Source organism: Epargyreus clarus, unplaced genomic scaffold, assembly GCF_041222505.1.
Source record: "Epargyreus clarus isolate Ecla_fem2 unplaced genomic scaffold, WU_Ecla_fem_2.2 ptg000026l, whole genome shotgun sequence".
Taxonomy (NCBI): Eukaryota; Metazoa; Arthropoda; class Insecta; order Lepidoptera; family Hesperiidae; genus Epargyreus; species Epargyreus clarus.
Genome location: NW_027332233.1, coordinates 7285632 through 7310279, shown reverse-complemented (window position 1 = coordinate 7310279; position 24648 = coordinate 7285632). Strand labels below are relative to the sequence as shown.

Below are 24648 nucleotides of genomic sequence, written 5' to 3'. Positions count from 1 at the left end.
GTAACAGTAAACCATATTAATGTAATACATGTAATTCCCATAGATTAGTAAAGATACTTCGCCGCCTTGAAATTGAATGAAGCCTACAAACGGCTTATTATAGTAAGTTCTTTTTTTGAATTCTTGACAAATAAAAATATTTTAAAAAAAATTTACGAATAAATAACAAAAACCGCGTAATTTACATAATAAATAATTATTTCAAATACTTTAGGGACATTTTAGCACGGAGACGTGGCAAAACTTTTTTACGCAACTATTTCAATTCTCAAAACTGGGTACATTTTCTTGTTAGGAGTGAGTAATCTTTACTAATCTATGGTAATTCCTTACATTATCAATACTTGAACACGTAATAAAAAAAATTAATGAAGTATTCGTACTGATAAGAATTTTCGAGAAGGACTTAAATATAGCAAGTTACAATGAAACGTAAAATTTCAAGTGCAAAAATATTACCGTAATCTTATCGATAACATAAAAAACAATCCTTATTTATAATGTAGGATTATTAATGTAGACTTTCTACGTCGATTTACAGGGATTATGGACATGTTTGGGTGCATACACACCAATGAATTGATGGATCAGTCGACATCGAATACATTTTATTATAATAGATCTATAATAAACTACTATTGCAGATAGCAATCTATGGTAAACTTAATTGATCATCGATTGTGTTTTTATTGTCATGTATTCGTGGAACAGCCATAGCATAATGGTACTACCACACAATTGATAGGTACAGGAAAAAGATATTTTAAAACTAATGATGCAGTTTTCGTTTTTATCAAAATCAATGTCGTTACTTTCAGCATTTTTCGCTAATCCCTATAGATTTTTGGCCCTGAAGGTCCATTTGAAAAAATCACCTTTTATATTGTTTGGAGAGAATCGACCTACGATCGATTGACGTGTATGCAATCCTTACCAATTATTTCTTGTAGCTACACTCGATACGACAAATTTCACAACGTACAATGAAATATAATTTAATACAATGCGAATAATTAAATCCTTAGAAATCTTCATTATACAAAAGATCTAAGACACTGTACAAATTTCAATTCCTTTGACGATCAAAAGGTTTGACAGATGTTTCACAACAAATGCCTTCGTATTTGATTTGTTTATTATTCCACTGTTAATCAAAATTAAATCTAAATTCTTAGTGTAGTGCTATAATGACCATTTCTTGTATATTCACAGTCGATATTAGACTTAAAAATACATTTTGAGAAACCAAAATGTAGACACATATAAGCGTGGATAGATATTTAGTTCTGTTATTAAAACGTTATTCACTCAATGATGATAATCGGAGATAAGTTCGCAGGTTAATTATTATGGGCTGATAGTAATCAGTAATTTGCATGTCAATCTATTTCATCGATGACGAATATGATCAGACAATTGTCGTAAGTCGATCTCTAATAACGCTTTCTACATGTGTGCGTGCGTTGTATGAGACCCAGCACAGAAATCTAAATTAACCATTTATACATATCTCGGCCGGGAATCGAACCTGGCATCAACTGCATAGTAGACCGATATGATCGTCAACATATTTTATGTTGACTAGGTACATGTTATGAAGCAATTATTATATCTCACCAACAACGAGGTACATTACAATTCGACAGCGTATTAGGGCATACCATAGACCCTTATTCACAAACTATTTTAATTATAGACACCTAAATAGTTTACCTACTGACCTGCCGAGAGCGGTAAACAAGATGGAAACGTGGAAGCATCTGAAATATCCGGGCGTCTGAAATATCCGGCCATCAAAGTTCAGCGTTCGGAAAACTAGACCAACAACAATAGTTATAACAACAATCCTAAACTTTCAAAAGTGACTGGATTCTTCTAGAAATTCTTACAGAATTATTGTCGGAATTCGTTTTCGTTAACAATCAAAAGTTACTGAGATAAGATACTCTTTGTATCTTAAGATTTAAGGTTAAATCTCTTCGCGTTCAAAATAACATTAACAGTCCATTCATTCCATTAATTTAATTGTGTGTATGTACCTATACATTTATAATCCATAAAGGTAATGTGTTGGCGATTATCCATACGTATACACCTACTTATTATAACCTTTATCTAAATAAAGAAGAACAGTAACTCATAACATATTTGTACTTATAGGTACAGCATTATTCGTGAACAGTTGTATTGACCTCGTTGACATCACATGTTTTTTTTTTAATAATATGGGAGTACCAGACGAGCATGCAGTCCACCTCATGGTAAGTGGCTACTGTCGCCCATGGACATCTGTAATCAACCCCAGATAGGATTAGATATTCCTACCTGACTGAGCTGGAACGCTTCGGACATACCTTTATGTCACCCTTACCACACCCTTCAAACTAGAACACAGCAGCGCCTAACACTGCTATTATGGGGCAGAAATAGACGTGGCGGTGGTTCCGCCGGAGTCGTACCACAAAGGATTCTATCACCTTCAAAATTTATTGAATGTTTTCAATGTATCTACGTCAATTTCAAAGCTAAACTATACAGCCTGTAACTACAGCCATGGACATATATTATAAACATAACCATAGTTTACATTTTGATTGATAATGATACTAATTTTATTCGGGACAGCTGATAATAATTAAGATGTGATTAACACGCACAAAAGGCGGAAGAATTCATTCGTTTTTTAACTTTCAAAATAAATAAATGTATGCGCGTAAATGTCATACTTATTATCTGCTTAGAATTAAATAGCAAAGTCCATAAGGTAGTCGCATGCTTAGCTTATCTAAATGCATATTTTATTTATCACTAATATTATCTTATCAATCACGTCATACGTTGCATTTTTGTCATGATCGTATAAAAAAAACATAAATGGCATCGTAAATAGATAATACATTATTTATGTAATTAATACTTTTCCGTGTAATCAACAACAAGAAAATGATTGAAAATTGAGTTCAAAAAGGAGGTGGTAACCAATTCGGCCGGTATCTTTTTTTTATGTATGTACCCGAATTAGTCCGCCGTTAGTGGACCGATTTCAATAATTATTTTTTATTGTATAGAGAAAAACTGGAAGTTTGTCCCATTTAAATATGGTTAGGATCCATCGATGGGTTCTGGAGAAAATGAGGGGAACTCCTCCAACCAGTTGGCGCTCATATTAGACACGCTGTTTACATCGTTATCCAACGAAATATATTGAGCGCTGACTTCAGAAATATGTACTAAACCAACATTTATTTCAACTATTTTTTACTTTGTAGTGACATAGAAGTCGGTTGTACATTTTTGGTAAATTTTTTTACATATTGTATGTATTTATTCTCGCATGTTCGCCCTTAGTCCCTCATAATGTCGTAACTCTGTGACGACACAACATTGCGCAAAGGTGATAAATTCGAAAGCATGAGTTGTAAATATCTCTCTTCCCATGTGACCCCATTTTTCATTTGTTAGTATTGTCGTCAGCTACCTTTCCTCAGTGACTACCTGGTTATCAAACAATGTTTATAGATATTGCCTTACATGAAAAAAATATAACTTGCTCAAATAATAAACTTAGAACTGAAACAAGAAAAAATGTTTGTCAATATACATATATTTTTTTATTAATTAATTATGCTCGTTTAACCTTTAATTATTGGCGGTAGTACACTTTCAAATCTAGTCTTATACTAAACACGTCATATTCATTGATTATGTGCAAGTATGTGGGCTAAAAATAAATTCACGTTTTAATTGCAAATTGCAACGCCTTGTCGCGTATCGTAGAGCAAAATCCACAACGACTCTATTTACACTGAACCCTTTATATGTGTGTTTGAAGAATAAATAAAATAAGGTCACATAATTTAGTTTATTAATAAAGGCTTGTTAAAAATAAGTAAGGTACGGTTAATGACACTGTTCTTTCTTGTTTTCGAAATCGACCAAATTTAATGCTTTTGCCACTTTATGCGAAAGGAAAACCCCCAAAAGACTTTTTGTATGGAACAACAACAACATATTATCTGTTATAATACTACAGATTATAAATATTCAGTGCAATAAATATTATTTTTTCTTCTACAGAAGAATTTTCTCGTTTATTAATAGAATTCTCTCTTGTTTCAGAATGCCGGCGCTCCGGCTGCTGGGGCGAAAATGGCTAGCAGCCTCCGACGACCTCGTGTTCCCGAGCATTTTCGAACTTCTGTTTCGATTTGTCTGGTACGTGCATATTATCATGGCTTAAGTTCTGAGTATGTGTTCTTAAGTTACGTATATTTGTTCTTGATGGAGTTAAAAAACGTTTTAGTGCGTTTTAGCTACAAATCGACATACGATTTCCAATTTCTTTACATGCTCTTTACATTAGGTATTTGTACACATTTTATTTATAATAAAATATTTGTACGATTAAAGTAGCAGCAACTTTTCGTGATATTTTATGTTCAGTATTTAATCTGATTTTGCTCATCTTCGTTTACGTGCCAAGACATCCTTTTTAAAAAATATCGTTAGGTATTCATTATTATTTTCTTAGCCAAAGATAATATGAAGATTATCAGATAAGTATCTAAGTAGACAACAACGTAGGAAAATGAAGTTTAATGAAAAATTAAAGGACTTAAACGATATGTAAAGTATCACTTAATTGCAAGATCTAGTGTTTGTGTTTAATTAGACTTCTGACTAACTTAACCTCATTTCGCAAGTCTAACCGCAAATCAACCTAGTCTTCAATATTCAAGGTTATCAGTGTCGACGTAATCGCCAGTTGTGGTCATAAGAAATCAAGTAGAGAGCTCCTTTCAAAGCGGTGGCATGCATTCCGCTTCTTAACAAGTGTGTGAAAAAGATTTTTTTTATTATATTGGAGTAGCAGACGAGTATGCAGTCCGCTTCATGGTAAGTGGTTACTGCCGCCCATAAACATCTGTAATCAACCCCAGATAGGATTAGATATTCCTACCTGAGTTCGGCCACAGATGCGCCGCTACCCCTAAGGACTAAGCTGGAACGCCTCGGAAAAGTCTGTCTCCCTTACCACACCCTACAAAACGGAACACAGTAGCGCCTAAAACTGCTGTTTATCTTTCTATCAAGATGTAGGTATATCTCTAGATGTTGATGAAAGTTGGCGCTGATAAAGTAGTAAAAGTAAATTTCGGTCTCGACATATACGAGACGTATCTGCACCGCGTTCCAATTTAGTCCTCACGGAGAGCAACGTATTTATGTTATGCCGACTTTGGGTTGGACTCCATTTCCATGTATGCTATTTATTGTACGATTATTATTTGATATCATCACAATTTGGGAAGTTTTACAGCATCGTACATTTTATTTGTTTACATTTTTACGGCGTATATTTTATTTATCATAAAACACACGCACTTGGACATAGAAAATACTGCATGTAAGTGAAGGTGATAGAACCCTCAGTGTAGGTCGACTCCGGATACCACGGCCTCACCTATTTCTGCTTAATAATAGCAGTGGTAAGCGTTGCTGGTTGTTGTGGTCTGATTTGAAGTGTGGTAAGGGAAAATACTTTCCGAGGCATTTCAGTTAGTCCTCAGGGGTAGCAGCATCTGTTGCCAGCCTCTGGTAGGATTCTAATTTTATCTGGTGTTGTTTACAGATGCTCATGGGCGGCTACTCCTATGTTATATAAAAACTGGTCATGATGATTGTGTTAAGATCACATGGCCATTTGTGAGTTGATGCAAGAAAAAAACCCCAGTTCAGTCAAAGTTTGTAATCAATATATACTTAGCGGCCGCAATTTGCCCTTTGGGATTTACCCGAGTAAAAATTGCGAAATATTCATCGACAACTATTACACAACCTTTATTGAACCATGTTAATTAGTTTTCAACAGAATTTCAATTTTTTATGAAATACTTTACTTATTATGTTTAGACTTAATTAGAAACTATTAGATGCTAATTAGAAACGGGCGGCCTTATTACGAATTCCCTTTGGTTAAGACGGGAGATTACTCTGAGTGTTGAATAAGCAAGGGATCTTGAAATGAGCCAAGTAAAGGTCATAATTTATTTATAAGCCAGATTAAGGTATTTTTCTGACTCCAGGTAAATAAACTATTAAAAACTGCACACGGGAATTCTTTCATTGTCACCGTCAATACATTATTGACCCACTGCGAGGCACCGGTCTCTTCTCAAAGTGCAAGGCATCAGCGATGACGCTAGCCAAGTGCGAATTGGTAGATTTTACATACCTTTAAGAACTTTTTCAGTGAAATCTCAGGCGTGTTGGTTTGTTTCTGATGTTTTCTTTCATCGTCACAGAGAGTTGTTAATTTCTAATATCATACGTAACTGAAAAAATTGAGATGCAACTGAGATCCGAACATCGGACCCCTCGACTGCGAGGCCGAGTTTCAACCAGTAGGCAATCAGTACTTTAACCTGCTTGTACCCTGTCACACAACTCTCAAAGCAATAAACAACGAAGTCATCGCTCATCGTGACGCGGGCCTTATTCCTTTCATAAGTCACTTGTTGCTAGCGACATTAAATATGAATGAACTTTCTCATCCAATATAGAAGCGCTTTCGTCTTCTCGACCTTCGCTCAGACATGATTGCTTCATAATGGATTTTAAATTGTCACGACGTCGTCTGATTGCCTTGATTTGCTGTCCATTGCGGACGCTTAACCCTTTAAACGCCGGACATTTCATTCGTTTTTGGCGTTTCTGGCTATTATTCAATCGCCGCTTCAGTGTAATGTGGGTTTGCGAGACACAATACCTACGTAAATTAATGTATGTTGTAAACCAACCAATTATTCAATAGTAGCCATCACTTACTATATGCACTTACTATATACACTTTTTTAAATATATCTCCAGAATTATGTTGCAATTATAGTTATGAGTGATAAGCGCAATAGGCAATATGCGAACATAATAATTGCATCTTCCATTTTTCTAAAACACTGAAGCTCTTCAATAGCTACCAAACAAAAAAAAAATCGGTTGCCAAACCAAAGAAAGAGCCCTGAAAAGTTACTAGTATTTTGTATTTCTCTATTTTTATAGGCTTAGTAAAGACCGTAATTAGCATGCAAACCTGATGGTAAGTGGCTATAGTAAAGTAAAGTAACTCTATAGCAAAACACTGAAACCAATCACAGATGTGTTACCATTCCTAAGGACTGAGACCGTCGCATCATATCTACGTCAGCCAGTATTCATATAGATGATATAGACGTTTTCAAACCTTAGTATTTATAGTTAGGGTTTATACGCATTGTTATTTCAAATATACGAATAGGATGCGGTGTGATGAGTCAAGTGTACATAAATAAATCCGGTCGTGAATCAACGACTTACACAACAATGACTGTATTATTGAATCTATTACGAGTATTGTGGTAGTTTCATCGCAAATTATCTACAATTGCTTTTCAACTTCTTTTCAACTATTACATCACAATATTTATTTACGTCATTTTCATCGCATCAGTAGTATTAGATGTTTAAATGGGAAAAAGAACGTAATTAGTTAAAAATTAAACTGGTTTGGAATACAAATAATAAAATTCAAAAAAGAATCCAAAATAGCATTAAGCACAGTAAAAATATTTAACAACTAGGTACTGTACCTAACAATAAAGAAAAATTCGTTGGGAAAACTACTTGTTCCGTAAAATAAGTTTTGCAGGTGTGTAAAGTCTACCAAATCCGCACCTGACCAGTAATTGGTGGGCTAATACGATGAGTGTCTTACGCAACCTAAATCCGTCTTACTCTGAAAGAAGACCTATGTTCGGCAATAGCCTCGAAATAGATTGTTAATAATGACGTAATACGACGGCACGTCACAGAAATCATCCTGATCGCTGGTGTCGTAGATGTGATTTTTTACCACTACCCTTACTTAACGAATATCATACTACTTTTACTACTTTTCACTTTTACTACTTATCAACACTACTTTTACTAGCAGTTTAACCGTAGCCTCCGACTGATGCGCACGCCCTCCACGTGCTCAGTAGAACGTCTTCGGGTGGTTTAATTAAGTATAGTCATAATTGTAAAATAAAATAATAAAAGATTCTTGTAAGTTTGTAATGTTTCTTTTAGACGTAACAATTTATCTCCTCGGCCTTATACCCACGAACCGCATATACCTTAGTGAGAAATGAAGAATTTGAATAGACTCGTGAGGAATTGCTAACAAATATTCTCATAATAATATTTAAAAAAGTTTTTTTTTCCAAGGGGTGTGTAGTCCAATTCGCACTTAGCCAGCGCGGTGAACTATGGCCTAATCCTTCTCATTCTGAGAGGAGACCCGAGCCTAGCAGTGGTACAATAATGGGTTGATGATGATGATGATTCTCATAATAATAAAAATGTAATGTATATTTACTCGTACTTATGAAAACGTCTTTCAAATTATCCGTTGTCCACAGGTTGGTTCTAATAGCGCTGGTGGTGGAGATACTCTATCCCATAACGTGGCAATGCCAGACCGATGGCTGGCACGGGGGCTCCTTCGTGAGGCTCTACCTCTGCGGCACATTAGCGCTCCAGGCCTCCCTCATGCTGCTGCTGGCAGCCCTGGCACAGCAGTCCGCCAGAGGCACCATTACCGACACCGACGCGAGAAGACTCGTCTCACCGTTATTGCTTTTAAAGTGAGTATTTCACGAGATTAACTTTTTTAAGAACTGAATGTGTAGGTTGTAAACGACAAAGATTTTAATAAAAATGGAAACTGAAGAATTATTATTAAAATAAAATTTATACGAATCCAATAACACTTCATATGTTAACATCCGTCCAGCCCTTTGGCTGCCGGACATGCCTAAGAATTAGACATGTTACGTATAAAAATAAACCCATACTCTCATTACCGCAGTTGGGTAATAATTTTGTCTTAAACTTGCCAATCCTCATCTAATAAGAACCACTATATCTATATACTATTGATACGATACTGTAACAGTGATTCAATCTACTTTAATTAAATGTACCCGAAAAACATTCAACTATAGCCCTATATTTAATATTTAATATCTTTAAATATATCACAATGCCACTGTCGCATGTCATTATACCAGCCGAAGCACTGTGTGAATTATGCTTGCATGATATAGTGAATGTAATTTTATCTGTCAATAGTTGTCTCATTAAAGTTACACAATAACTTAATTACTTCACGACATAATTATAGTATTGGTACAGTTTTAAGATATAGTATTTGTCTCTTACAAAAAGTCAGCATAAACTATGTATAAACTTCGGAACTAATGGGTCAATTAATTATATCAATTATTCCTCGTTCTAATAACTTGTCACTATGGGACTATTGGAAATACTGATTAGCTAGGTGACAATCAATATCGCTTTACAAGGAACGATTCAGAATGTCTATCGGTCATGATAGTATTATTCCGTCACTCCCAATATAGTTTCTCTATACTAATATTATAAAGAGGTAAAGTTTGTAACTTTGTTTGTTTGTTTGTAAGGTGAATGAAAATTTACAAATCAGAAAGCCACACTAATCAGGAATACTATACCCTATATTATTTATTATTACTGTATGAACAAAAGTTCAAAAAAATTATGACATATGTATATCAAGTCAGCGGAAATTGGACAAGATATTGTGATGATTTGCGCGTGCGCTGACTAAACGGTTGAATATAGACGAACTTGAAGGTGGTAGAACCCTTTGTGGTTCGACTCCGGCGGCACCACCGCCACACCTATTTCTACCTAATAACAGCATTGTTAGGCGCTACTCTGTTCCGTTTTGAAGGGTGTGGTAAGGGAGACAGACTTTTCCGAGGCGTTCCAGCTTAGTCCTCAGGGGTAGCGGCGCATCTGTGGCCGACTTCAGGTAGGAATATCTAATCCTATCTGGGGTTGATTACAGATGCCCATGGGCGGCAGTAGCCACTTACCATCAGGTGGCCTGCATGCTCGTCTGCTACTCCTATTACAAAAAAAAGAACATAATGTTCATTAAATATGAATCCTATCGTTATCGGTATCGTTAAAATTGTTTACGATATAATTCAGTTACATGTATGTACGTTATGTTTTTTTAAACGCGGGCAAAACCGCGGGTGCTGCTAGTTATAATAATAAAGGGCGCCTAAAGCCCCTAAATAAGGGTACTGGTTACACTCAAGATTACGACCGTTCCGGCGACATTTTATTATTTATATTCTAAGCATTAAACACACAAAATTTCTCAAGTTAAAAGTAAACTAAAAATAAAATCATAATGATTTCTTTTATTATTTTTCTACAAAATATGCGAGTGGTAAAGCTTAAAGCATAAGACCTTTTATTTCCACCTTAAGCTCCATTCCTTTTCTCATTTCATTCATTTCTTCTCAAAGTTTTTCCAAGCAGAAATATTACACAAAGTTGGCGGAGCTTTTTCTTACCTGGTCTCTTGAGGTTATTTCAGCAAAAATAATCTCAACTTGACTCGTACCTTTTTAAATAGCTACAAGTCTTTGAGAAGCTTCAATAAATAAGTACTTATCATGATGTCTGCAACATTTTTTAATTAGCAGGGAAAATAATACGTGTTTACTTTTTAGGGTTCCGTACGTCAAAACCATAGATTAGTAAAGATTACTCACTCCTAACAAGAAAATGTACCCAGTTTGGAGAATTGAAATAGTTGCGTAAAAAAGTTTTGCCACGTCTCCGTGCTAAAATGTCCCTAAAATATTTGAAATAATTATTTATTTATTATGTAAATTACGCAGTTTTAGTTATTTTTTCGTAAATTTTCTCTAAAAATGATTTTATTTGTCAAGAATTAAAAAATAGTACATTACAATACGAGGACGAAAATTTTTTTTCTGACAAGTGTGAGTTTGCAGGCCGAGCCGCAGGCGAGGACTGCAATCAGAAAAACATTTTTCGTCCGCGTGTTGTATAAAATTTTATATTACGGGGTCGGAAATGGGGGTTTTGCGCACGCGAAGCGTGCGTAAAACGTCCATTTACGCACGCCGTGATATAAAAGAACTTACTAATAAGCCGTTTGTGGTTTCATTCAATTTCAAAGCGGCAAAGTATCTTTACTAATCTATGGACAAAACTAAAAAACTGAATCCTTATAAAATGACTTTTGGTCTGTGTCTATCCGTCTTGGCCAATTTCCGACGAATCTACAGGACCGATTAAGCTGAAACGTGTTAAGTAAATATGTTTTTCAATCAAAGCTAGAGAATTAGCAATGTACGTAAATTATATTATATTGATATATTCATAATGACAAATAAATACTTCGGAAATTTCGAAAAATAAGTTCTATAATTTTTTCTTTTATTTTACCAATGGAATCCTACTTGCACTAAACCAGTTATTTTATTTAGTGCAATGGCTTCTCGGCCCTTCGACTATTTTTTTTCTATTTTCTCAACTATTATTTTGTTTTAGTATTTGGACAAATCCACAAACACTTTTAATATCTAAACATATTCTACAAAACGCCATTATCTAACATGATATTGATCGTGTCTTACACTAAAATATATATTATCTGTGTACCACGAATGTGAACGATCTTTATAAAAAAAATGGAATGCAAATTAAGATTTCCCGCTTTATAAATCCAACGTAGTAGACAATAATAATCATAAACAATATTGTTAATTTTAAACGACAATAATATAATGTGTAGTATGAAGAAAGTGTTAAAGGTGATCGCAAAACGAAAGCAAAACAATTAGATTTATTATAACAACAGGCGTTAGTCTATGGTTATATTCCACTTAACACTATTTACTGTTAATCTCTAAACGCATTCCACTAAACAACAGTATCTAACATGATCGTGTCTTGTACAAAAAATATTGATTATCTGTACACCGTAATTCTAATCTTCTAAAAACAAATGGAATGCAAACTATGATTTCATGATTTCCCGCTTTATAAATCCAGAGTAATACGTAATTAACAATGTTGCCAATAATAAACGACTATAATGCCATTGTAGTTATAATTGCTATGAATTATGTATTATGCAGAAATACAGTAATAGCAACCTGTTTTGTTATTACTTTGTCACTTCCTTTTATTGTTGAAATCTCATTCAATAGCCTTAATTACAATTTTGTCAGACTTCTGCGTCTCGGCGCTACAACAGTATGAAAAAGTTAACAATTGCTTAATTAAAGATTTTCGAAGCGTGTTTAGACTAACAAATTGCTTTGTTTGGAAATTAAATACATTATTCAGATTGGGATGAATAGTCGAAATGTTCATACATAGTAAAATTTTCATCCCGGTTTTCACTAACATAGTGTTAGGATTGATAATCTTTTGATATATATATTTTAGGACAACCTACTACCAATTGTTAATAAATGGGTAACAGTTTTCTTCCCAATGTCTGATCTTTTATTTTCACTATTATACAGCTGAAAGTCTTTGGCCTTAGCCATAGATTAGTAAAGATACTTCGCCGCCTTGAAATTGAATGAAGCCACAAATGGCTTATTATCGTAAGTTCTTTTTTTGAATTCTTGACAAATAAAAACATTTTTAGAGAAAATTTACGAATAAATAAGTAATACTGCGTAATTTACATGAATTTACATAATAAATAAATAATGATTTCAAATATTTTAGGGATATTTTAGCACGGAGACGTGGCAAAACTTTTTTACGCAACTATTTCAATTCTCAAAACTGGGCACATTTTCTAGTTAGGAGTGAGTAATCTTTACTAATCTATGGCCTTAGCTTACATAATTATATATACCTACTTACTACCAAGGTTTTCATTGCGAACAATTCCATCCATTCCATCGATTAAGTTATTTTGGGAATAAGAGGGTGTTCAACTGTTCCTTCTTTAGCTTTGTAACAACATTATGTCTGGGAAATAATATGTTATTTATTTCTTATTTATTGGCTGGAAATAACCGATTCATAGGTAAAATAAAAGTAAACTAGTAGTTCCTTATTAATTTAAAATTTAGTGGCTGACTTTTAGCTAATTACCTAAGTATGTTATATATTTTTAATTAAAGATTTAATATTACCGTCATGGTTATTTTAAGTTAAAAATTAAAGCCGATCTGCTTAATTTTATTATCATGTTACTGTGAGTTCCACTGATGTTTCGATTTTTGCGATATTATACTGTATACTGTAATATTTTTTATACTGTTTTATTTATTATTTTAACCCTATACTACCAGTAAATTCATGCATAGCTTATTTATATGGGTTTAAATTACGGAAAAGTTATTCCTGAGTCATTTCAGTACGAACTTTTTACTTTGTAATATAATTTCATCTCGCAATGTATCCAAGTTTCTTGCAAACCACCTTATCTTTAATATCAAGTTGAGTCCTGCGGGACCCATAAATTCTTGGAATAAGATGTAGGGCAAAGTTAATATTCATAACCCGCAAGTCTGATTACAACTTTCATACATACAAATTTCATATATTTATGGATTTCTTTACAATATTTAATTTTGTTTGATTATGATTTTGTTGATTATGATTTTTAAATATGTACCTCTTTATTATTAACTAGCTGACCCGGCAAACTTTGTACCGCCTTAAAATCTATTTATCAAATATATTTCATATAAAATGTAGCCTATGTTACTCGTGGATAATGTAGCTTTCGAATGGTGCAATAATTTTTAAAATCGGTCCAGTAGTTGTTGAGCCTATTCATTACAACCAAACAAAGTTTTCCTCTTTATAATATTCGTGTAGTATCATACTTACATACATTCGACCAACACGCAGACATTGTTTCTTTTTTATTTTTATATACTTAAAGAGAATGAAATGGACAACAGTTAAACATTTTTTTTTACCTGTGATACTTGAAACATCAATTATATCATGTAACTGTTAAGTTATAGAAGATGAGTAGGTACAAAATATGAAAATGAAGTAGGTACAAAAAAGTCGAACGGTAAAATTTAACGAAATATGTCATTTAACATTTAACGAAACAATTTCCCTAAGCAAACTTTAACGCTGTTTGTTTGTGTCATGTTTCAACTTTTTACACACAATTGGTGACGTCATCAAGCCACACTGTACTTTACCTAACTTTACAGGGTTTTTAATTTTACTTTTGTTCACAGGGTGCTGTTAGTTCTACCAGAAGTGGCGTTGAACGTAATGGGGACCATGTGGATGTTCTGCGAAATGATTGAATGTTCAGTCACTGACAAGTTTTCTAGTATAGTAATACAAAGTAAGTACAAACGATACCTACATGATACACATTACACGATTACTATTTAAATAACCCGAGGCTTATCGTGGGTGTTTTGACTACATATCAAACGAGCCCAAACTCGATGGGGTTACATTGATTTATTACAGACTTCTTAATTCCTATAGCTTCCTCCCAGCTTCATTTTGCTTCTTCTCCATAAAGAAACACCATGTGAAGTGGTTTTAGATGTATTGACATTCAAAAAGTGCTCTGTATAAAACCTTTTTTGAATTAAAAAAATGATTTGATTTAATATATAATTACATATGCATGCAAAACTTCAGGGCTCGAACGGAATATCGGGAAATGGTATTTAACATACACGATTTGACTCAAAAGCAATACATATATTGCAGTTTCAAAAAGCTTGAAATAAAAGCAACATTCTAAATAAACCAATAATTAAATATAAGTAAGATTTATTATTTTAAGTTCACTCTGTATACCAGATAATTAAAAATGCCTATGTGTAATAATATAATTTGTGTCACTTATCTTACATTCGGTTACAGACACACAATTCCTATTATCATAAAGTTCCTGTTTTCTATTATCATAAAGCTTCCGTTTCCTATTATCATAAAGCTTTTAGGGCTCTCAATGCAGACTAAGTAACGGAACGCAGCTGCGGCTATGGAAATTAGGAACAATGCTATTGAGGCCAGCTCTACGTAGAGAACTTTGAGACGTTTAGATAAAGAGAACTCTACACTGTATCGTACTTGTTAAAGATAAACATCGTGTTGTGTTTATCTAGTATCTAGCGCTTATGTTTGAAGCATTAGTGCATTAAGTTTAGTTTTGTTTTGGTACAGGAAACAAAACCGGCTAAAAACTATTACCGATTTTCTGAGATTGATTCTGTATTTACAATAATATTAACACAATACGTTTAACTGTTATTTATTTCTGAAAACTTTTGAACCAACTTCCCAAAGGAGAAAGCTTTTCCATTCGCGTACATATCGAGATCCCTCGTCTCATTGAAATATTTAAATTGTATGAGAGTAGGTTTACAGAGGGTCCCATTTTGTGAAAATTGGATTTTACCCACGCTTAACCAAACACTTACACAAATCCACATCCCGGGATCATAGATACACACGACAACGCAGGGACTATATTAATTTATTCGATCTCACGTCTCATTTAAATATTTAAATAATCGTGACTTGAATATCCTGAAGACCTCCAAGTAGCACTCCTAAAGGCTTTTGAATGGTTAGGAATCACACCTTTATCTTATCTTCCTTCTGAAGGTGCATATCTCAAAGTTTCTCCCTTGTTAACAAAAAAAATACAGGCTTGCTATCAACTAGAACTATATATATGTTTATTTTTTAGGTATAGTCCTATTCAACTGGGTGCAACTCGGTCTAACGGTGTTTGGGCTGTTCATGGTGTTCGATCCCCTTGGCTCCGTGAACTATGGTGACATGCAAGACACGCCCAACCAAGTGAGGCACCACAGGAAGGTGACTGGGCTATGGTCCAGGAGGTTCAGGTGGGCGTTCTGCTGGCTGAAAAGAGATGAACACGGAAAAGAAGCCTTTCAGCAGGTTGCAGGTACGTGATTACATTTTTAAAGTTTTTGAAGACAAGCTTCTTCTCAGAAATACCTTTTTGTTTAATACCTACATCATGAAGATATATAAATACTAAATACTAATTAACTCCAATATTTTGAAGCGTTTGAACTTATGGATTTAGAAAAACGTCACTTGGATAATTATCACAATTTCAGCCTAATCGGTTGAGCTTAAATTCGGTTTTAAGATTTGATTCTCACAACTAAAAAAGGATAAAGTTAGCTTTTTTCATAGTTAATATTTTTCATTGTCAATATAAGTACAAAATTCTTGTATTTATTATATTACATAATTTTTAATCGTGTTCTTATATGAAGTACGAGTAGCTGCAGTAGAGCTTGGGATGTTATCTTTATTAATTCAATTATATTTGAAAAAACTTCAAATACCGCAAATGGAATATGGATAACCTATCAGAGATGTTCTACTGGTCTTTATTACCCTGAAATTGTATATAAGTCAGAATCAGTCATATGTGCAGTTTATTTTAAAATAATAAATTTCATGAGAATTGACAAATTATGTAAAATAAATCACTAAAACACTTTAGCAGTTTTAAAAACATTGCTCGAAATTCATATTTATTCAACACTGATTATTTGATTAATAAAAATTCTTGTTTATTAATTTTAATTGCATAATTAGCCTCATAAACTTGACATACTTGACCGAATAATTGAATAGGACTGCATAAGTTGAGGAAAATACTATAAATATAATCATAAACAATATTTATGGATTTTGCACGAACGGGTTACCTTGGAGCGAGGTAACCTAGATGTTGCTCTTAGTAACAATTTATAGCTATCACTTCGTTATCCTTCAATTGTTCTTATATTGTTTTCTCTATATGAGTAATTTGCCCAGTGGTCAAAATTCGGCGACAATAACCTCGGAATACGAGGTTCAAATCCCAGGCGCACCTCTAATTTTTCAAAGTTATGTACGTATTAGAAATTAATTATCACTTGCTAAACATCGTAAGGTAACCTGCACACCTGAGAGATTTATAAAAAAAATCTCAAAGGTAAAGTCTACCAATACGCACTTGGTCAGCGCGGTGGACTATGACCTAATCCTTTTCATTATGAGAGGAGACCCGTGCCAGGCAGAGGGACAGTAATGGGTTTTTGATATAATGAATATTCTAAAAAATATATTGATAACATTGTGGCGACTTCTCTCAACTCGTCAATAGATGGCGCTATTTGTTTCTAAATCTCGATTTCGATGTTTTCATGTAGAACGTCAAACTTTAGGAGCATGGCCGCACCCTGGGCATAATAAACCACTGCGGATCCCTTTGTTTTAACACAAGCTTCGTTAATATATACCAAACAAACAGTAAGAAATATGTAGACAAATAAAAGAGAAAAAGTTATTGGAGTGCTTTGGGTTTCCCTATGTATATAGACTTTATTTAAGGGAATGTTATGTTTATTTCAAGGTACGCATAAATCTTTATGAGCCCTGTATAAATTTGTTCCTTTACCGGGGTTTTGGGATCGATCCTAAATCAGCCCAATGCATAGAAATATTTGGTCAGTCATGGATCGTATGTTAGTATAAACGAGATCTTATAAGACTTAATTACATAATATTTTACGTCAACAAGCAACAGCGCTTAGCTTAAGTGGACTGCATACACACTAGCTTAGAAGAAACATACTAACTTATTTTTATATTTTCTATAAACTAGAAAGTAATAAAATATTTTATAGACATTATATACTTCCTTTTAAACGAGTTTCGTGACGTAGACACGTATTTAGTACACTTAATATCAGTTTTATCGCCCCGTTAAGGATCTTTATTGTTATTACGACGTTTTTCTTTCATTACATCTATATTATTTCATATATCAAATAACGATGATTTTTTTCCTCCTATTTAATGTATTTGTTATGTAAACATATTTAATATAACCCGCTTCACGGGAAACTACATTTTTATGGCGTTTGGCGTCGCTTTAAGCAAAGGTTAACGCGCCGACGAGATGTTACACTTAATAAAGATTCTAGCACCCACTCAAGTCTCCTTTTCTCCTTTATTCCTTTTAATATAAGTCGTTTTCTCTCCTTTTTGTAATTATAAAATTTTTGAAGTGATATCTACAATCTTGAGTTTTCTAACTACCACTTAGATAGAACAAAGTTTGTTGTTTCTTCAGTTTCTTGTTTGTGTACATTATAACATACCACGAACTAGCATTTGAAAGATTTTCTTCTGGGAAAGATAATTTATTGTTTTATATGTTGGCACGCACACCCGCAAAATTAATATTATAACTAAGATAGCCAGACTTGAACCCCTATACGTAGCAATCGGGTATCGTTACTAGTTACCCATGTGTGTATTACCACCTAAGTTTACTCTTCTGTTTCAGCTCTACTCAGCGCTCTATTCAGGTCGACTGACCTGGTACCATCCGACGTTGTGGCTGGATGTGTTCTCCTAAGAGTCCGTCAGAAGAGAGAAACCAGGGAGATGCGGCGGATCCAAATGCTCAACGACGAAGAACCCATCTACACTACCGACGTGAACAAGATCTTCTCGGAAACCCCTCCATGGATGAATTTGGATGACGCGTTACACTACCTTAGATTGTCCATCGCGGCGTACGGCTGGCCGTATGTGCTCTATCGTCACTGTTTCACGGGATTCTGCAAATTGGCTCGACACCTGACTTGCTGTTGTTGCAGGTAGGTTTCTTAGATTTTTTAATTTAGTAGATAATAAATTGGGACGCTGCTACAAACTTTCTTGAAAAATAAAAAAAAATGTAGGTATGTAATAGTAATGCTGATTACAGTGCTATGCTTTAGTTGGACGAAGGCACTTATTTCCAGCTTCTTTAAAATTAAAGTCACATATCTAAAATTGTTGCTTCAAAGTTACATATCTAAAAAAGTTCTATTTGAAAAATTACTCATATCAGCATAATCTTCAACAACGCACTTCAGAATTCATAGGCCTCAAATTGTAAATCTTGTTAATTACGAGAAACTAAACTAAATTTCCTATACCTCGTAGTAGTATACTTTGTAGTAGTATTTTAGGTTAAATAAAAAACAACGAAATAAAACTAAAACATTAATTTGCGTTTTAGCTTCTCAGAGAAAGCGACACATCATTTTAAATCGATATTACTACATGGTACTTTTTACTATTATTTTATTTAGTGACTTTATAGCTAATCCATTACATTCCTTATTATTTACAAAAAGTAAGATGAAACAAAATTTATTAATAAAATTATATTTTCTTAATATTATCGTTACATAATCCAGCTCCACTCAGTCACACACTAGATCCACTCTTAGCTAGGTCGTCCTATATTTAAACCAAGCTATTTTTAGCTTTTAATGAGTGTCTCGTCATATCACGGCATACTATAAGTCTTGTTAATCATTTTTATATTAATAGGTATATTGAAAATAAGCGTCCAGCGTATGAACCAGTGTCCGCGTCTTCTCATGATCATAAAAGTACAGAAACAAAAGGGACACCCTTGGGATTTCTTGTTGGATCTTATGTCTGTTTGTTAAGATTATCAAAGTTCCGTCTTTGATTGGTAAAACATTAACGATTTCTACGCTTTCTACACTCAAAGCCACCCACACTAGGATTCCTTGGATCGTGGGTGCTACACACACAGAGACAAATACATAAACACCCAGACCCAGAAACAGAAACCTAAATTCATCATTTAGAAATCTGTCCGGCTGAGGATCGAACCCGGGACCCTCTGCGCGTTAGACCGGTATGGTGACCGCTCAGCCATGCGGGTCGTCAAAAGATATTAATTATTAATAACGGTTATTATTTAAAACCAATAGTGTTTCGACCCGGTAGTATTGTAAATATACCTAAAGATTAGAAAATATTTTAAGTGACAATTTCTAAGTGCACGGAGGCCTATGCAAAATACATTTGATTTAATTTTCCCTCCCAAATCCCGTACATCGTAAAATGTAAATGTTACCCTAATAAAATTAACCGTACACTTTTATTATTTCTCGTCATCACAAAACTGATAACGTAGCCTTAAAATAGAAAGTACAAAGAAATACCTCTAAATCAGTAGAATAAATAATGTATTCACTAAATGTTTATTCCAACATGACATTCTATTCAATCCGATCTAACATGCACTGTTAACGTGTCCATGCAAATGAGCATGCTTGTTTTATATGCTTCTTTTATTTTGGTTTCATGAAAGCGATAGGAATTGGGGACAAAGTCAAAAAACATATAGACCTAAATTTCAACTGAGGATATTTTTTTATTTACATAAACAGTTTATGTAAATGAAAAAATATCCTCCGCAACTGTTTCTATAACTGTCTAGAGTCTAGACCAATGTTAAAAAAACTGATATTTATACTCTCAGCCGACTCTTTTGCGTATTTGGTACATTTGTTTTACTAAATTGTTAAGTAAATTTCATCCTCAGAATCAGTCAGGCAAGTACGCGGTAGCTACACTCTCGGTCTATAAATGTATATGTAATGCAAGGGTTAATCTTAAAAACAAACAACTTTATGTGCGATTTTATTCACATGATGTATCTGAAAGCGACCGTTTATTTTTCTCATAGAGAAATGAAATAATTCGGCGGCAAAAATAACTTGTCTCGAGCAACATACATGTGTCCCTCCTAGGATTCAAAATAGCACCCTCGACCTAAAATATTTGTTCCCTTGTGAAGCATTCTGCTACCCGAAATATTTCAAATTCCGTAGGTAGTGTAGGTAGCAGGTACATACAAAAACGTGGAGCTGAATAATGTGTTTAAAACACTCCTATAGGAGAAACCTGTAAGTCATAATCAAATCTTAACCATTTTTGGCCTGTACCAGTTTAAAATTGGAAAATATAGGCAGCGACAAATATTGACAATTAAATCCAATCCAAGCTTCAATTTAAGAAAGAAGTATCTTGAGTTGACTACAAATGTTTACGAGCGACATACTGTCTTACCATTGAATGCGCTACAACCTCGATTACTACTTCTATTGTATATTTAATAGATAATAGATAACTCTTATATGACATGTGAATCATATTACAGGCCGAAGAACTCGATAGTGACTGACGACAATTGCTGCCTGTGCCATTTCGCCGGAGTGAAGTACATGTCGAAGCTTTCTGCGGATGACATCATCTTTGCATCGTTCAACAATCGCGTCTTTGAGGTGAGTATATCTGATATGTGATTTATTAATTTTATATGTGATTTGATGCTAAAATACATTCATGAGTATTTCATACTATCTTTATTAGCTTGTAGCAAATTGTAAAACTTAAGTCCTAGTTGTTTAATGAGAATTAAATGGAAAGATAAAAACAAGTAGACTTTAGCTGTAGACCTATAATCAAATATACCTACCTATTAAAATAAATTAAATATTATAATAAGCGCTTAACATACATCTACATAACAACAAGAGTGTTACACTACTGATACAAGAAATAAAAGAAATCCAAAAATTATTAACAGATTTTTAACATGTCGAAAATTCATTCAATCATACTCTTAATCTTACTCTTACTATCTTTACTTTTACATTTTTTTCAGATTTTTATTTCGGCCATTTTAATTTCAATAAAGACTTTCAAATATAATTTTAATATATAAATCTTAAATGTCATGATAAATACACGTATTTATACACGATTATACAATGAAATACAAACTATAAAAAACGTAGTAAAAACAGTATCATGCTTTGTAAACAAGGTTACATTGCCGAACAATACCAACTCATGTTAACTGGAAATCGTAAGATACGTGGTTTTTTCGTTATGAAGTCATTACTCGCAAACAAATTTCAATTTTCTTTCGCAAGTGGCAATTTGCAGCACATAAGTGTTGAGTCAGATTTTTGGGCGGTAAACTTTAGGGATGTGCTGGATATCTGTATCCGTATCCGAGGAAGAAAAAAGATGTATCCGTATGTCTTTTTGGCTTCTTTCAAATGAATTTTGTCGTTATTATATTATAGCAAAATCGGTTCAGCCAAAACACACGTTTGTGAAACTTTGCATTGTGTTTGTATGTATTCGGGTGTTTGCTTCGTAAGTGTTAATCTACTTGTACATCGACGAGTCTATTTATATACCCCTATAGATTCAAAAAATATATATTAATAAACGTTACCAATACGTATTAACGTATAAATAACGTATTAATTCTTATGAGTGTGTAAATATTTAAGATCACAATGATTTTATTAGTCTAAATTTGTTTCCGGTTTCAGCTGAACAACCTTTCTATCGTTCACACCTAATTATTTACTAATTCGAATTATAAAGTGTCATCTGACGTTTTGAGGCTATTCTCATTGATCAACTGACCAAAAATTTTTAGACCTGTATCCGTATTCGCGGATCTAGACGCTGATGATCCGTATTCGTATTTGTATATGCAAATATGCATTTTTTATGATCCGACACATAACTGGTAAACTTCACTCTTTAGTTCAGGCGGAGTGTATGCTAATTATGACCCAGTTTCAAGTTTCGGAGACTTGACACTTCACGGCCCTAATTGTAGTTCCGAAAATAAATTAGAATTAGCGGAGAGACGCTGCTTAAAACTTTTAGGAGAAAACACTGACAGTTTAAATAATAGCCGAGTAAATTGTTTATATAAAAGATGTGGCTCAAGTTCCAACTTATCATTATAAAATTGCTTTCTTGTTTGAAGAGTTTGATAAATCAGAGGTATGACGCGTTTCATCGCAGTCCTTAAGGGTAGAAAGACGGACACATCGTTGATTTACTTAAGATCCCATTTATTGGTTACTAGTGATGTCCATGGGTTGTTGATACCTATGACTACATAACACTATAGTAACTGCGAACTCTGAGAGCTGTGCTTTGCTTCCAGTACCTACATAATTATGTTTTCGATGAAAGATGATACGATGAAAAGTCCTTGGAAACTTTGATGAGGATAATTTGCACATAGCTACAAGTACCTTCATTGAGAAAAGCTCAGTGAGATATCTTAGTAGACCTTGAGAATATACAAAATATGATACCGAATCAAAGTACCATTTTTGTCTCACGTTTTTAGTTCCGTGTCTACAACATTGTTAAAATTTAATTATGTATTTGACATTTTATAATTATACATCTTGTAAAAAAGTGACAGACGGAGCAAAGGGTACAATTTGACTACAAAAAGTTTTTTTATAAAAATATATATAAACCTTTATCTATAAGTTTTATATTCTATGACAAAACAATAATTTATACACAAACGGAACAGTTTACTGAAAATCATAGATTCATAATATAATTTTTATGCCCTGCGCGCTTCATCGCATTCAAATTCACTATTTTATTATTATTAATTTATGCTTATAACTTTAAATTACTGTTATAATAATGCATGTAGGTACTGTAAGTATGTATGTATATTGTAGAGTACATAATAAAGATTATGCTCGACTCATTTGTATCAAAATAAAAGATAGTTCAGTACAATATAGTTAACGTTTTCAGCTGCCGTTCTGTGTGATAGCCGACCACGACAGAGAGAGCATCGTTGTGGCGGTACGAGGCTCCATTTCGCTGCGGGACATCTTCACTGACTTCACCGCCGGCTCCGAGAAATTTGAGGCTGATGGTAAGTTATTATTATAATATTAAATGATAAAGAATTGAATGTACGCGTTGCCCGCGTGCCCTCGTAGGTGGATATTCATTTTTAATTTTTGGTAGAGAAAATCTTTATAAGTTCACGTCACTGACATGCTAATGTAATTAGCGTGCTCACGTATCTTTAAGTGAATTGTAAGTTTTTACTCTTTTTTGTAGTCCTCGTGAACCGTGTCCCATATAGTACTTTTAAAAATATATTATCCCATCTTAATAAAAATACTTTCTATAAATATAAATCTTGGGTGATGAGTAGAGCCTAATCCACATGTAAAACCTAAGCTATATGAGAAAAAATAAAGCATCAATACGTATCGGACACAAATGCCTAAAATGTTATGATAATTATCTTACTATTTTAAAGGTGGTAGAACCCTTTGTGGTTCGACTCCGGCGGCACCACCGCCACACCTATTTCTACCTAATAACAGCAGTGTTAAGCGCTGCTGTGTTCCGGTTTGAAGGGTGTGGTAAGGGAGACAGACTTTTCCGAGGCGTTCCAGCTTAGTCCTCAGGGGTAGCGGCGCATCTGTGGCCGACCTCAGGTAGGAATATCTAATCCTATCTGGGGTTGATTACAGATGTCCATGGGCGGCAGTAGCCACTTACCATCAGGTGGACTGCATGCTCGTCTGCTACTCTTATATTATAAAAAAAAAAAAAAAAAAAAAAACTATAAATTGCAGAATACTTGTTTGTATGTATGCGTGACTACGTAATCGGTTACAACTTCACGAAGCTACTCTACATTAGTCACTCAACACAAATACACACATCATTACAAAGTAACTGTCATAATTATAAATGTGTGTATTCTAATTATAATTCATAGAAGATAGTAGATAGTAATGTTAATTAAAATTATCTGACATCAGGTACTATGTAAGCAAGTATGTATAAGCGATAAAATCGTCACTAAACCATACATAATTAAACAGATACCTAACTGATATTTCACTTTTCTACTTTTAGAAATATTTGCAGATTAGATAAATATCGCGTGTGATTACGATACCAGATAGGTACATAATACCTAGCTAGAGAACGGGTACATAGCTACCTATTTTGGGCTTATAACAGTACAGTAAAATGCTGTTTTGTTATGGGTTGAAAGGTATACCTAGTAAGGAG

The 24648-nt window shown here is 33.8% G+C and overlaps 1 protein-coding gene across 3 annotated transcripts in view; it reads left to right on the top strand.

The window, feature by feature from the left end:
- Positions 1–24648, top strand: part of inaE (inactivation no afterpotential E) — a 98635-nt gene that overhangs the window by 65815 nt on the left and 8172 nt on the right. For all 3 annotated transcript variants that reach the window (XM_073087631.1, XM_073087628.1, XM_073087630.1), the window contains exons 2-8: positions 4120–4215; positions 8439–8663; positions 14121–14233; positions 15602–15823; positions 18233–18548; positions 20921–21044; positions 23362–23485. In XM_073087631.1, the coding sequence (XP_072943732.1) occupies positions 4121–4215; positions 8439–8663; positions 14121–14233; positions 15602–15823; positions 18233–18548; positions 20921–21044; positions 23362–23485 (1219 nt within the window). In that variant the 5' untranslated portion in view covers position 4120. The remainder of the gene's footprint in view (positions 1–4119; positions 4216–8438; positions 8664–14120; positions 14234–15601; positions 15824–18232; positions 18549–20920; positions 21045–23361; positions 23486–24648) is intronic.